The following is a 13163-nucleotide window of genomic DNA, read 5'->3' as shown; positions in this document are numbered from 1 at the left end:
AAGCAGAAAGTCCAAAGTTAATCCCTCTAGTACTTTCTCAGCCTTGCATTCAATTGCCTTTTCAAACACCCCCAACGTTCCATTCAATTACCGCTCCAGATAGATTATTCCCAAGGTTTGTCATTCACAGCAAAGTTTTGTTTTTCCAATGCATCGGTTTTGAATTTACTTTTCACTAATTGAAATTTCTCTCTCCTTCTGATCTTAGTAACTAAGCTTGCTTTGAACTCTCCCCATCTATTGTATATTGTGGTTAATATGTCTTCGAAATATATAAGATTTTCATGAAAATAGAAAAACTCACAGGGTCTAAGATAACAGGTACATGGATTTAAAGTTAATTGACAAAAAAAAACCAACTTCCTCAGAGCAGTAAACATGTTAAACAGCCTACCCAGATAAGCAGCAGAATTGGGAGTATAATTTTATTGGGATGATAGATGCTGTTTTGGCAGACAGGGCTACTGGAGACGAGCTAAGAAATCTAAACTTTGGGACTGAGTTGATACATTCAAATACTAATTTCCAATTCTATATACTCCTACCTTCCTAAGGAATTTAGGATAGGGGCACATCATATTGTTTATGTACATCTAGTGATGCATGAAAAAGGCTAGAGAAATTAAGGCTAGGAATTAAACACTGCGGGTATAACAATTAGAAACGAGGGGATGAAAAAGAGTAAGTGGAGAAGCCAAGCTTACTAGGGCTAACAGCAGCAATACAAAGGAATACAGCTATCAGCAAGACAAAAACAAAAGCCATATGGATACAAATAAAAGATGGTAAAGGATGAAAACAAAAAGCTAAAAGCTACTGCGGATGCTGGAAATCCAAAACAAAAACAGAATTACCTGGAAAAACTCAGCAGGTCTGGCAGCATCGGTGGAGAAGAAAAGAATTGACGTTTCGAGTCCAACATGACCCTTCAACAGAACTCGAGAGAAAGAGAAAAAGTTTCTTGTTGAGGCGTCGGATGAGGCGAAGAATAAAATGAAACTGGGAGCACGTGCAGCTTTGAAAAAGGGTGCGGCGGTGCTGCTGGAGGGAGAGGTCGAGTGTGTTCATATGGCGGCGCATGGCACCGAGTGTGGATCTCAGAATGCGACGGGAACAACAGTCCGAGAAACGTTTTATGTCCCAGAGATACCTGTAATCCTGGGTGGGTTCGAAACAAGAGGGATGGAATTTCAGTTGAAATCCACGTGGGGTGAGTCGGAGACGGAGACAGTCACTGAGAAAGGAAATATGGCTGTGAAAGCGGGTTTTAGTAAACACCTTGTCAAACACCAGGAGAGAAATGGAAAGCAATGAAGGTGAACAGGGCAGAAGAGACAGGCGGAAATCCTGTCGGAGAACAGAGCAATACTTCCTCAGGGAAGGCATTTCTTGAAGAGAAGTGGCAGTCAATTAAACGCAGAGATAAAAACAAAAAGCTAAAAGCTACTGCGGATGCTGGAAATCCAAAACAAAAACAGAATTACCTGGAAAAACTCAGCAGGTCTGGCAGCATGGTGGAGAAGAAAAGAGTTGACGTTTCGAGTCCAACATGACCCTTCAACAGAACTCAGTTCAGATGCTGCCAGACCTGCTGAGTTTTTCCAGGTAATTCTGTTATGGTAAAGGATGAATCACATAATAAGGTGACTTCTACGGACCATCTAATAGTGGAAGTGGGTGGAAGAAGAACAATGCAGATAAATTAAAGGAGCTGATTAGAAAAACAGAATATTAATGGAGAATTTCATCTACCCCAATACTAAATGTACAGAAGTGGTAGGTAAAAGGGATAATGGAATGAAATTTATACATTGTGTATAGGACTGCTTTATGTCCTAATTTAAACTATGTTCTAATGTGTAAAAAGCCCAACATGGGAAGATCTGCTATTGGATCTAGTAATGGGGAATGAAACAGAGCAGATAAGAGCAAAAGTGGGGGAACATCTGGGCAATAGTGATCATAGTATAACAAGCTTTTAAGATACTAAGAGAAAAGAACATAAGAATGACGAAAACCAGGTTAATAGACTGGAGAAAAGCCGATTTTGACAGGCAGGGAATAGAACTTGGGAAAATAAAATGGACAATAATTTTTGAAAATAACCATGTAGAACAATGGAAATATTTCAAACGCTGTTCAGAGTGCAGAAAAAATATATTCCACTGAAAGGTAAGAACCTAAACACTAGTGAGACTCCATGGAAGGATAAATACATAAAAGGGAACAACTGAGGGATAGGAAAGAGGCATGTATTAAGTACATTGAGGCTTGATAGGAGAGAATGGGACAGAAGACAGATTAGGAGAGAAGTCAGAACAGAAAGGCAAAGGAGAACTAGGAACATAAAACAAATAGTAATAAAATGTTTTACAGATACATCCATTAACATTAAAAAAGGCAGCTGGTGTGGGAATAGGACTATTCGGGGATAGACAGGATAATGTCACAGGTAACAATTGAAAGATGACAGAAATATTAAATTATTCAGTTTTGTATTTACCAGGAAAATAGAACAGGTAAACATGACATTGAATGATGAGACAAGTAATGAGATAAAGCAGAGTTAAAATAAAAAAGGTATGTACAGAATAAAAAAAACACTCAGAGAATAAAGTCCCTGGTCAAGCTAGATGCATCCATGCATTTTAAAAGAATTGAAAGAGATAGCAGAGGCATTACTACATGTATCATTAACAAAAGATGTAGTGCCAGACGACTGGCAGATAGCTAACATTTAAGAAGGGGGACAAGAACATACCCAAGGAATTATGGATCAGTTTAACATTGGTCTAGGAATAAATAATGGAATTCCTAAAGAAGAGAACATCTCGAAAAGAAAAAAATATAATGAATGGTCAGCAGAGATCAAAAGGGAAAATCTCACTTGACCATTCTTATTGAATTTTTTGAGGTGGTAACAGAGATAGTGGACAATGGTAATCAGTAGCTGCAATTTATTTGTATTTTCAGAAGGCCTTCAATAAAAAGGTGCCCCATAACAGACTGATGAATAAAGTCAGAGAATGTGGAGTCAGCTGACAAGTGGCAGAATGGATTGGTAGCTGGTTTCAAGATAGAAAGCAGAAAGTGAGAGTAAAGGATAGTTATTCAGAGTAACGGAAGGTGGGGGGGTTGTGTTCCACAAGGATCAGTGATGGGCCAATGGTGTTCACAACTTGTCCTAACTCTTCTCATACCTCACCATTTTACATTTAGAGTAATTGATGAGTTTTTCATCTCACCTCCTGTGCCTCTTTTGAAGTGAATTGACAAATGCTATTTGATGTTAGATCATACTTGCAGTGTTGTGTAACAAGTGTTAGACAAAGTTTCATTGTAACCTGTCTTGCTATAATGCTTTAAAATTAAAGCATTTGTGGGAGTTCAGCTACTTAGGTAGATTGGAGAAGATGGGATTGTTCTCCTTAGAAAAGTTAAGAGATTTGATAAAGGTATCAAAAATCATGAGAGGTCTGAACAAGAGTAGGGAGAAACTGTTCTCCCTGGCAGAAGGGTCAAGAACCAGAGAACACCAAGTTAAGGTGAATGGTAGGAAGAACCAAAGGCAACATGAGGAAAAACATTTTAGAAGAAATGCACTGCCCAGAAGTTTAGTGATGAGAGATTCAAACGTGGTTTTCAAAAGAGAATTGGATTACCTGAAGAGAAAGAATTTGCAGTGCTACAGGGAAAAGGCAGATAGTAGACCAACCTGAGTTGCTCCTGCAGCGAGCCAGCATGGACATTACAGACAAATGGCCTCCTTCTGTGCTGTAACCATTCTATGATTCTACTGTTGTTTCTCCACAGTATCTCAACATTGAAAGCATCAAATCTATTATTTCCATGCGTCACTTACCAGCCCCAAACCGCTCAGGAAAGCACAGGCCAACTCTGTTTCCTACTAAAAGGACAGATTCTAGCATTGTCAAGCATCACAATTTTGAAAATTATTACCTTATTTTGTACAAATATACACAAAATATTGCAAAGGTTAAAAACAATTAAAACTTATATATGTATATATAAACTGCATTACGTTTTGAATAAAACACAAAAATGTTTGTTTGGAGATACAGTGATTATGGATACCAAAGAAACTTGTTTGAGTAAAGTTGGTTGCAAGTGAAAGATCATAATTCACTTACCAATAGAACTGTATTACCATGAGAACTATATTATTCGCTTTTAGATAATCAAAGCAATAACTTCCATTGTTTAGCCTATAAAATTCTGCAGTATACATTTCACAGATCAATGAAAAATTGGTACCTCTGTTTAAAAAAAACACTCACCATCTTAGTTACCAGCAGTTTTGAAAAGTGAGCACTGCAGTTCAGCTACGGAAAATGGGTCAATCTCAGGATCACAACTTTTTTTTGCAAAGAATGCAGTCAGTTTCATTCAGTCAGGCACACAACCTAAAGTACAGCATGTAGCACATACTTTTGATTAGAGAGTTTTGAATTAATCACTCTTTGAATCAATGTCGACAGTGTAGCAATTTGAAGCTGAGCTGACTATTTACTGTAACTGAACTTGAACCTTGCTGCATTTTGATTCAAAGTAAATCAAATTGTTCAGAATTTGTTGCACGAGCATAACAAACATTATTTCCCCAAGAGGCTTTTATTGGAACAGATCAGTGGATAAAACTTACCTTATGTCTAGTCATACAATAACTTGACCTATTGTAAACTAAGAAAACGGGGCTTTAAATAAGAACAGCATTTGAGCTACGAAGATGAGCTCTTGGAATTCATTGAAAAGTAGTTTATGTATCAAGTACTATTGGGGGGGGGGGGGGGTGGAGGAGGAGGAACAAAAAGAAAAGGAGGGGGACTGTGGTGGCAGAGTGGTATTATCACTGGCTTAGTTTAGTATTCCAGAGACCAAGGGTAATGCTCAGGGGACCTGGGTTCAAATCCCACCACAGCAGAACTCAATAAAAATCTGGAATTAAAAGTCCGATGATGATGACCACAAAAACATCACTGATTGTTGTAAAAAATCCATCTGGTTCACTAACAAATCTAGCGCCCTTACTACAGTACACAAACTTACTCTCTGAACAAGGGCAATTAAGGGTGGGCAATAAATGCTGGCCTAGCCAGCAACACCCACAACCCATGAACAAAGCAAAACCTATGTTTACATTATTACATAGAAACTAGGAGCAGGCCCTTTGAGCCTGCTCTGCCATTCATTGTGATCATCCAACTCAATAGCCCGCTCCCACTTTCTCCCCATTCCCTTTCACCCCAAGAGCTATAACTAACTCCTTCTTGAAAACATACAATGTTTTGGTCTCAACTACTTTGTGGTAACAATTTCCACAGGCTCACCACTCTCTAGGTGAAGAAATTTCTCCTCATCTCAGTCCTAAATGGTCTACCCCATATCCTCAGACTGTGACCCCTGGTTCTGGACTCCACCACCATCGGGAACATCCTTCCTGCATCTACCCTATCTAGTCCTGTTAGAATTTTATAGGTTTCTATGAAGTTCCCCCCTCATTCTTCTGAACTCCAGCGAATATAATCCTAATCAACTCAATCTCTCCTCATATGCAAGTCCCGCCATTCCAGGAATCAGTCGGGTAAACCTTCGCTGCACTCCCTCTATAGTAAGTACATCCTTCCTCAGATAAGGGGACCAAAACTGCACACAATATTCCAAGTGTGGTCTCACCAAGGCCCTGTACAATTGCAGCAAGACATCCCTGTTCCTGTACTCGAATCCTCTGGCTATGATGGCCAACATACCATTTGCCTTCTTTACCGCCTGCTGCACCTGCATGCTTACCTTCAACGATTGGTGTACAAGGACATCCAGGTCTCATTGCACATTCCCCTCTCTCAATTTATAGCCATTCAGATAATAATTTGCCTTCCTGTTTTTGCTACCAAAGTGGATAACCTCCCATTTATCCACATTACACTGCATCTGCCATGGATTTGCCCACTCACTCAGCTTGTTCAAATCACACTGAAGCATCTCTGCATCCTCCTCACAGCTCGCCCTCCCACCCAGCTTTGTGTCATCTGCAAATTTGGAGATATTACATTTAGTTCCCTCATCTAAATCATTTATATTGTGAATAACTGGGGTCCCAGCACCCATCCCTGCGGGACCCCACTAGTCACTGCCTGCCATTCGGAAAAAGACCCGTTTATTCCTACTCTTTGTTTCCTGTCTGCCAACTAGTTTTCTATCCATCTCAATACACTACCCCCAATCCCATGTGCTTTAATTTTATACGCCAATCTCTTATATGGGACTTTGTTGAAAGCCTTCTGAAAGTCCAAATAAACCACATCCACTGGCTCCCCCTCATCAACTCTACTAGTTACATCCTCTAAAAATTCCAGTAGATTTGTCCAGCATGATTTCCCTTTCATAAATCCATGCTGACTTTGTCCGATTCTGCCACTGTTTTCCACGTGCTCAGCTATTAAATCTTTTATAACGGACTCTAGAGTTTTCCCCACTACCGACATCAGGCTGATTGGTCTATAATTCAGTTTTCTCTCTGCTTCCCTTTTTAAATAGTGGGGTTACATTAGTTACCCTCCAATCTGTAGGAACTGTTCCAGAGTCTATAGAATCTTGGAAGATGACCACCAATGCATCCACTATTTCTAGGGCCACTTCCTTAAGTACTCTGGGATTTAGATTATCAGGCCCCTCACTAAAAACAGGGAGGATTTGACCATACAATTTGCATGTTTACCCTTTCCATGTTCAAAAATACTACCTTAGCGAAATACAGTACAGTCCCACAGATTATTATTTTTTAATCATTTCATAGGACGTGGGCACTACTGGTTAGGCCAGCATTTATTGCCATCCCTAATTGTCCTGAGAAGGCGGAGGTGAGCTGTCTTCTTGAACCGTTGCAGTCTATGTTATGTAGGTACACCCACAGTGCTGTTAGGGAGGGAGTTCCAGGGTTTTGACCCAGATACAGTGAAGGAACGGTGATATATTTCCAAGTCAGGATGGAAAGTGACTTGGAGGGGAACTTCCATGTGGTGGTGTTCCCATGTGTCTGCTGCCCTTATCGTTCTAGACGGTAGCAATTGTGGGTTTGGAAGGTGCTGTCTAAGGAACCTTGACAAGTTCCTGCAGTGCATCTTGTAGATGATACACACTGCTGCGGCTGTGTGTCGATTGTGGAGGAAGTGAATATTTATAGTTGGGGTGCCAATCAAGGGGACTGCTTTGTCCTAGATCTTGTCAAGCTTAAGTGTTGATGGAGCTGCACTCATCCAGGTAAGGAGAGAGTATTGAAGAAATGTTGGTGCTAATGAGACTTGCAGGCTGTATCAATGATCAGTTTAAAAGAGAAACATTGTCAAAGTAGCAGGTAATGCATTAGACTAGAGAGAAAGCATTGACAGTTGGGGTATCTCAATGTTTAGAACCAAGGTCTACGCATCTATAATTTGCGGCCAGTGCGTTGCACAGGATCAGCAAAAGACTTGTGTCTGGCAGCCTATCCATTACAAGATTGAGTGGAGCACAGGCATTTGGACCACAAGGAGACAATTGGCCCAAGCAGTGAAATAAATGGGCAGCTGGAGATAAGGAGCATCCTCAGAGGGAGAGTAGGGGCAACTGAACCAAATGATGAGGATTCAGAGCCAGAAAAAGGATAAAGAAAGCTGAAAAACAGAACACCAATAACTGGATAAATTCAAAGGTTATTAACTATAGTCAACATTTCATCAAGTTGCAGTAAACAAGCTTTTGCTTAAGTAGCGAACAGCTGACATGTTTAATGAAGCACTTAACATGTTATAAGCAGCAACTTTATTATTTATTATAATGGAAAAAGAAATTGGTTAGTGCTATCTGGTCAATTTAAAAGGCAGAGAAAAAGGGGGAGCAGGGGAGGTGGGGGGGGGGAAGAAAGACCCTGCATTTTATGTAGGGCCTTTTACCACCTTGGGATGTTCCCAAATCGCTTCACACAGACGATTATATATATATTTTAAGTATATGCTCTGTTGTAATGTAGGAAACACGGCAGCTCATTTGCACAGAGCAAGTACTAACATGTAAGTGTTTAAAAAAAATTCAGAAGTTCATCTATTTTTATGTGTCAGTTGAGTGAGGAATATTACCCAGGATACCATGCCCTTTGAGTGAACACAAACATGTACATACAGATTGGTGTTTTGCTTACAGTATCAAAAGCCTCCAGTTAACATGTGCTTTTCAGAAACATGTGAGGCCACAATTTTTGATTGGACTTTGTCCCAATAATTTTTAATCATGTTCAAAGCAAAACTTTTCTTTCATAAGCATCAAGGCACTTTCTAAGAACCAAATCTTGATCTTACAAACAAAATACGTAAAATCTCTAGCTAGCATACAAGGAACCCTTTAACAGTTCGGATATGCATTGGTAGTAGTACATAAGTTCATCTTTATCTGACTTACAGAAACTATCACATAACAGACTGTTAGGTAAAACTAGAGCTACAAATTTGTATTTAAAATCAAACAAAAAGGTTTCAAGTTGATTACCGTACTTCACTTAGCATTTCTCCATGTTTAAAAATAAAAGCTCCAAAATCTTAATAGTCCTCTGTCATTGCTTGGACCACATATCCATGAGAAATGAGAAAAATTAATCCCACGGGGTCCTTTTCTTCATACCGTGACTTGGACCTGCTGTCTCCCAAGCATTCGACACATTTATTCCCAGTCCGAACTGCTCCTGGCAACAGAAATCCAGAAGATACAACAGGAGGATATGGCTCACATACCATCTTAATTGGCTGGAGCACCCAATACCTGCTTTAACCATGAGATTATAAACATGATTTGCAATTGACTTGCTTTTGAAAAAACAGTGTTTATTTTGCTAGTTTATTTATCAGAAATGGTACTGCGTCATCTTGCAATGGAAAATAGCAAAAGTCCCAGGTAGCTAATCACAATCCAGGCCTTGAGAGGCAACTGGATACACAGCAACATTTGGCAGGAGAAAATTTTCTGGAGCAGGCATTCCAGAAGGTTGTCACCTCGCAGGTTGCTAGTAGTGAAGCATTCACAGGAGACTGAGTAACCATCAGTAGTTAGGGTAAGAAGCCAAAGATGAGGGTAGAAAGGGAATCATCTGTTCCACTTAGATTAGGAGAAATAAACACGAGAGGACATGGCTTTAGGGTGAAAGGGGAAAGGTTTAGGGGGAACATTAGGGGGAACTTCTTCACTCAGAGAGTGATGAGAGTGTGGAACGAGCTACCATCTGACGTGGTAAATGCGGGCTCACTCTTAAGTTTTAAGAATAAATTAGATAGATACATGGATGGGAGAGGTCTGGAGGGTTATGGACTAGGTGCAAGTCAATGGGACTAGCGGAATAATATTTCGGCACAGACTAGAAGGGCCGAATGGCCTGTTTTCTGTGCTGTAGTGTTCTATGGTTCTATGTTGAGCTGAAATTGTCAAATAGGCATAGCTGTTTAGGTACCAGTGATGTGGTTAAAAAGGCTACAAAAATAATTTTTCTTTGCATTATGCAGAGATCAGAATGGCATAAAGTTAACTAGATGTGCCTTGCTCTTTTTTCATTTAACATTTCCTATGTTCCTAAAGAGGAGGGTAACCATGAACAACTTCACCATAGTGAGCATTGAATGGTTACAATGGGGGAAAAACAGTGCAGATAGTAAGAAGGGGCAAGTAGCGGTTGCAGGGGATCCTATAGTCAGGGGTTTAAGATCAAATTATTTTGTAGTCATGATCTAGAGTTTGAAATTGTACAGTACTTCTCAGGTGCCAGAGAAAGAAGCATTACGGAGGCAAATCAAAAGGTCCTGGGATATTAGAGTGAGTAGTCAGCATCATGTGGGAATCAATAGCATAGATAGGAGTTGGTTTGAGGATTTATTAGGGGATTGCAAAGAGTCAAGTTCCAAATTAAGAAGCAGAACCAAGGATACTAATCTATGGCTCAACTCCCAGGCTATAGACTGGACCAGGCAAGGAAAGAATATGACTATTAACACTTGGATGGAAGAATCATGCAGAATGGAAGGTTTTAGATTCCTGGGACACGAAAATGGATTTTGGAGCCAGGAAAGCCTTTATATGCAGGATGGCCTTCACCTAAACTACAGAGCAACCTACATCTTGAAGAAAGGGCAAATAGAGCAGTGGGGAAAGGTTTAACCTTGTTGGGGTTGGAAGGGAAATCCACACAAAATTAGGATGGATTTTAAAAGTCAAGAAAGCTGTGGCTGCTGTTGACTGAAATTTTCACAACCAAGGTCAAGGGATATGGAGAAAAGGTGGGCAAAATGGAGCTGAGGGACGAATTAGCCACTTATTTGCCTGAATGGCAGAAGAGGGTCAATGGTCTACTCCAATTCTTATGTTCCTACAAACGTCAAGGTGAACCATTCATATAATGTTGACTTATTTTCTGCTTCAGAAAAATGAAACTCAAGGTTTAAATATATGTCTGGCAAAGCCATGTACTTGCTACAAATGAAATCCTTGCGATCTAAAAGCAAGAACGAAATGACTTCAGGTCCTGCGTCCTACAACCAGAAATGCAATTTCGCAGCCAGCATAATGTTGCTTTCTTTCCAGCTGCTTCGCAAATACGAGACCCGCCCCCACCCACCCCACCACAAACCCAACCACCACCACCAACAACCACCAGCACCACCTTCCTCCCCAGCCCAGGGCAGTCAAAACAATTAACAGAGCCTCAAAACTATATGCTCCTGAGGCAATTCATTTCTATAAAATGGAGGACGGGTCGGAATAAAACCTCGGGCAGTGCTGGTTTGCAGCCAGGTGAACCGGGAGCACATCAGGAGCCTTCCAGGGGACATGGTCTTGCTTTCTTTAGTGGCTTTTAAAAACATGAAAGAGACGGTGATCCAAACGTGCGTGTTATGGTAGAGCCTTTAAAAAAATAGAAGATTGTTTCACGGCATACTCTAATTTCCCTCCTTACCGATTCTCTCGGAAAGTTCCCTCTCCCGGGCTCCAGGTTTATTTATCTACCTCCTTTCCCCTTCTCTCCCCGATCGCCATTCCTGCCTTTCTATTCGAAGCTGTTTTCCTCTTACCCACATCCGCCCCCAACCGCTTCTCGAAGCTTCTTCCCCCCGTCTCCCATGCCCAGTCTCTCTCTCTCTCCCTCCCTCCGCCTCACCAGCCGCTTCTCGAAGCTTCTTCTTCCCCGTCGCATGCCCAGTCTCTCTCTCTCCCTCCCTCCCTCCGCCACACCCAGCAACCTGGGCTATTTGTTCTTCCGATGTGGAAAATTTCTTCTCGAATTTTCATTGACTTGCCCTCCCTCCTTCTCGAATCTTCCTCCCCGCTTCCCATTCCCTCCTTCTCGAATCTTCCTCCCTCCCTCCAGCAAAATTACCCATCAACGGCTCTCCATTTATATATATATATATATATTCCTCCTCTCATTCGGTCCAGGTTGGTGCTATTTACTGACAGTGGCTGCTTTATGCTGTTGGAAATTGAGATTTCTCAGTCATAAAAATTCTCTCCTTTTTTTAAAAAAAAATTGATAGGACGCAGCGCGAAGCCCCGGTTTGAGTGTTGGGATTACTCACCCGGTCCAAACCGAAGGGATCGCCGCCACTCCACGTGCAGCTCCAGCCGTTAGATTTGAATAAACAAACGGACCGAGGTCACCAAGATTAAAAGAGGGAAGAACAGTCAGCGGCGGACACTCCACCAATCGCGAGACGCCTTGGCGTCTCGCTCCGCCAATCAGAGCGAACGGCGCGGGTTTTCGCTTTCCATTCGTCCCTTGCGCTGTCAATCAGAGCAATCTCGGGACGCTCTCAATATAAAAGCAAAAAAAAACTGCGGCGGCGGCTGGAAATCCAGGACAAAAACAAAAAGACAAATACCTGGAAAAACTCAGCAGGTCTGGCAGCATCTGCGGGAGAGGAGCACAGTTAACGTTTCGAGTCCATATGACCCTTCAACAGAACTAAGGAAAAATAGAAGAGAGGAGAAATACACAGGACGCAGCACGAAGCCCCTGTTTGAGTGTTGGGATTACTCATTTCACCTTATTTCTCCTCTCTTCTATTTTTCCTTAGTTCTGTTGAAGAGTCATACAGACTCAAAACGTTAACTGTGTTCCTCTCCTCCGATGCTGTCAGACCTGCTGAGTTTTTCCAGGTATTATTTTTATCACAAAACAAAAACAGAATTACCTGGAAAAACTCAGCAGGTCTGGCAGCATCGGAGGAGAAGAAAAGAGTTGACGTTTCGAGTCCTCATGACCCTTCAACAGAACTAAGTAAAAATAGGAGAGGGGTGAAATATAAGCTGGTTTAAGGTGGGGGGGGGGTGAGAAGTTGAGGGGGGGAGTTGTAGGGACAAGCAAGCAGTGATAGGAGCAGACAATCAAAATATGTCACAGATAAAGGAACAAAGAGGTGTTGAAGGTGGTGATATTATCTAAGAGAATGTGCTAATTAAGAATGGATGGCAGGACATTCAAGGTACAGCTCTAGTGGGGGCGGGATGGAAAGACTGACAGGGCATTACAGGTATAGATTTAAAAATAATGGAAATAGGTGGGAAAAGAAAAATCTATAAATTATTGGAAAAAACAGAAGGGAGTGGGAAGAAACGGAAAGGAGGTGGGGATGGACGAGGGAGTTCAAGATCTAAAGTTGTTGAATTCAATATTCAGTCCGGAAGGCTGTAAAGTGCCTAGTCAGAAGATGAGGTGCTGTTCCTCCAGTTTGTGTTGGGCTTCACTGGAACAATGCAGCAAGCCAAGGACAGGCATGTGGGCAAGAGAACAGGGTGGAGTGTTAAAATGGCAAGCGACAGGGAGGTTTGGGTCTTTCTTGCGGACAGACCGCAGGTGTTCTGCAAAGCGGTCGTCCAGTTTATGTTTGGTCTCTCCAAAGTAGAGGAGACCGCATTGGGAGCAACGAATGCAGTAGACTAAGTTAGGGGAAATGCAAGTTATTATTATTTTTTATTTTTGGCCTGGCTCTCAAGCCGTCAAGTCCCATTGTCCCATTTGTCAGTGGACTGTATTGAAGCTTTGCTGCATGTTTTGACATTGGTGTGATGGACATGTGCAATTCAGCCTCTGGTACAGCTTGCTTCATTACACCTATATATGTCTCAATGCAGAG

The 13163-nt window shown here is 41.5% G+C and overlaps 2 protein-coding genes across 13 annotated transcripts in view; one reads left to right on the top strand and one right to left on the bottom strand.

Annotated features, from left to right (window-relative positions):
• itsn1 (intersectin 1 (SH3 domain protein)) overlaps nucleotides 1-11674 on the top strand; it is a 238592-nt gene extending 226918 nt beyond the window's left edge. Inside the window, exon 43 of the mRNA XM_078560237.1 lies at nucleotides 11565-11674. Coding sequence (XP_078416363.1) covers nucleotides 11565-11659 — 95 coding nt within the window. The 3' untranslated portion in view covers nucleotides 11660-11674. The remainder of the gene's footprint in view (nucleotides 1-11564) is intronic.
• Nucleotides 1-11688, bottom strand: part of LOC144691778 (sodium/myo-inositol cotransporter-like) — a 31294-nt gene extending 19606 nt beyond the window's left edge. For 11 of the 12 annotated variants that reach the window (XR_013579209.1, XR_013579210.1, XR_013579215.1 and 8 more), the window contains exons 1-2: nucleotides 11607-11688; nucleotides 4299-4424 (exon numbers count right to left, since the gene is read on the bottom strand). The gene's annotated coding sequence lies outside the window, so the exon portion shown is untranslated. The remainder of the gene's footprint in view (nucleotides 1-4298; nucleotides 4425-11606) is intronic. The other variant, XM_078560241.1, reaches the window with a different exon arrangement.
• Between the last annotated feature and the right edge of the window lie 1475 nt (nucleotides 11689-13163).

This window comes from Cetorhinus maximus, chromosome 16 (genome assembly GCF_964194155.1).
Source record: "Cetorhinus maximus chromosome 16, sCetMax3.hap1.1, whole genome shotgun sequence".
Lineage (NCBI taxonomy): Eukaryota > Metazoa > Chordata > Chondrichthyes > Lamniformes > Cetorhinidae > Cetorhinus > Cetorhinus maximus.
Note: the sequence above shows the minus strand (reverse complement) of the source record. Positions and strands in the feature narration are given on the sequence as shown.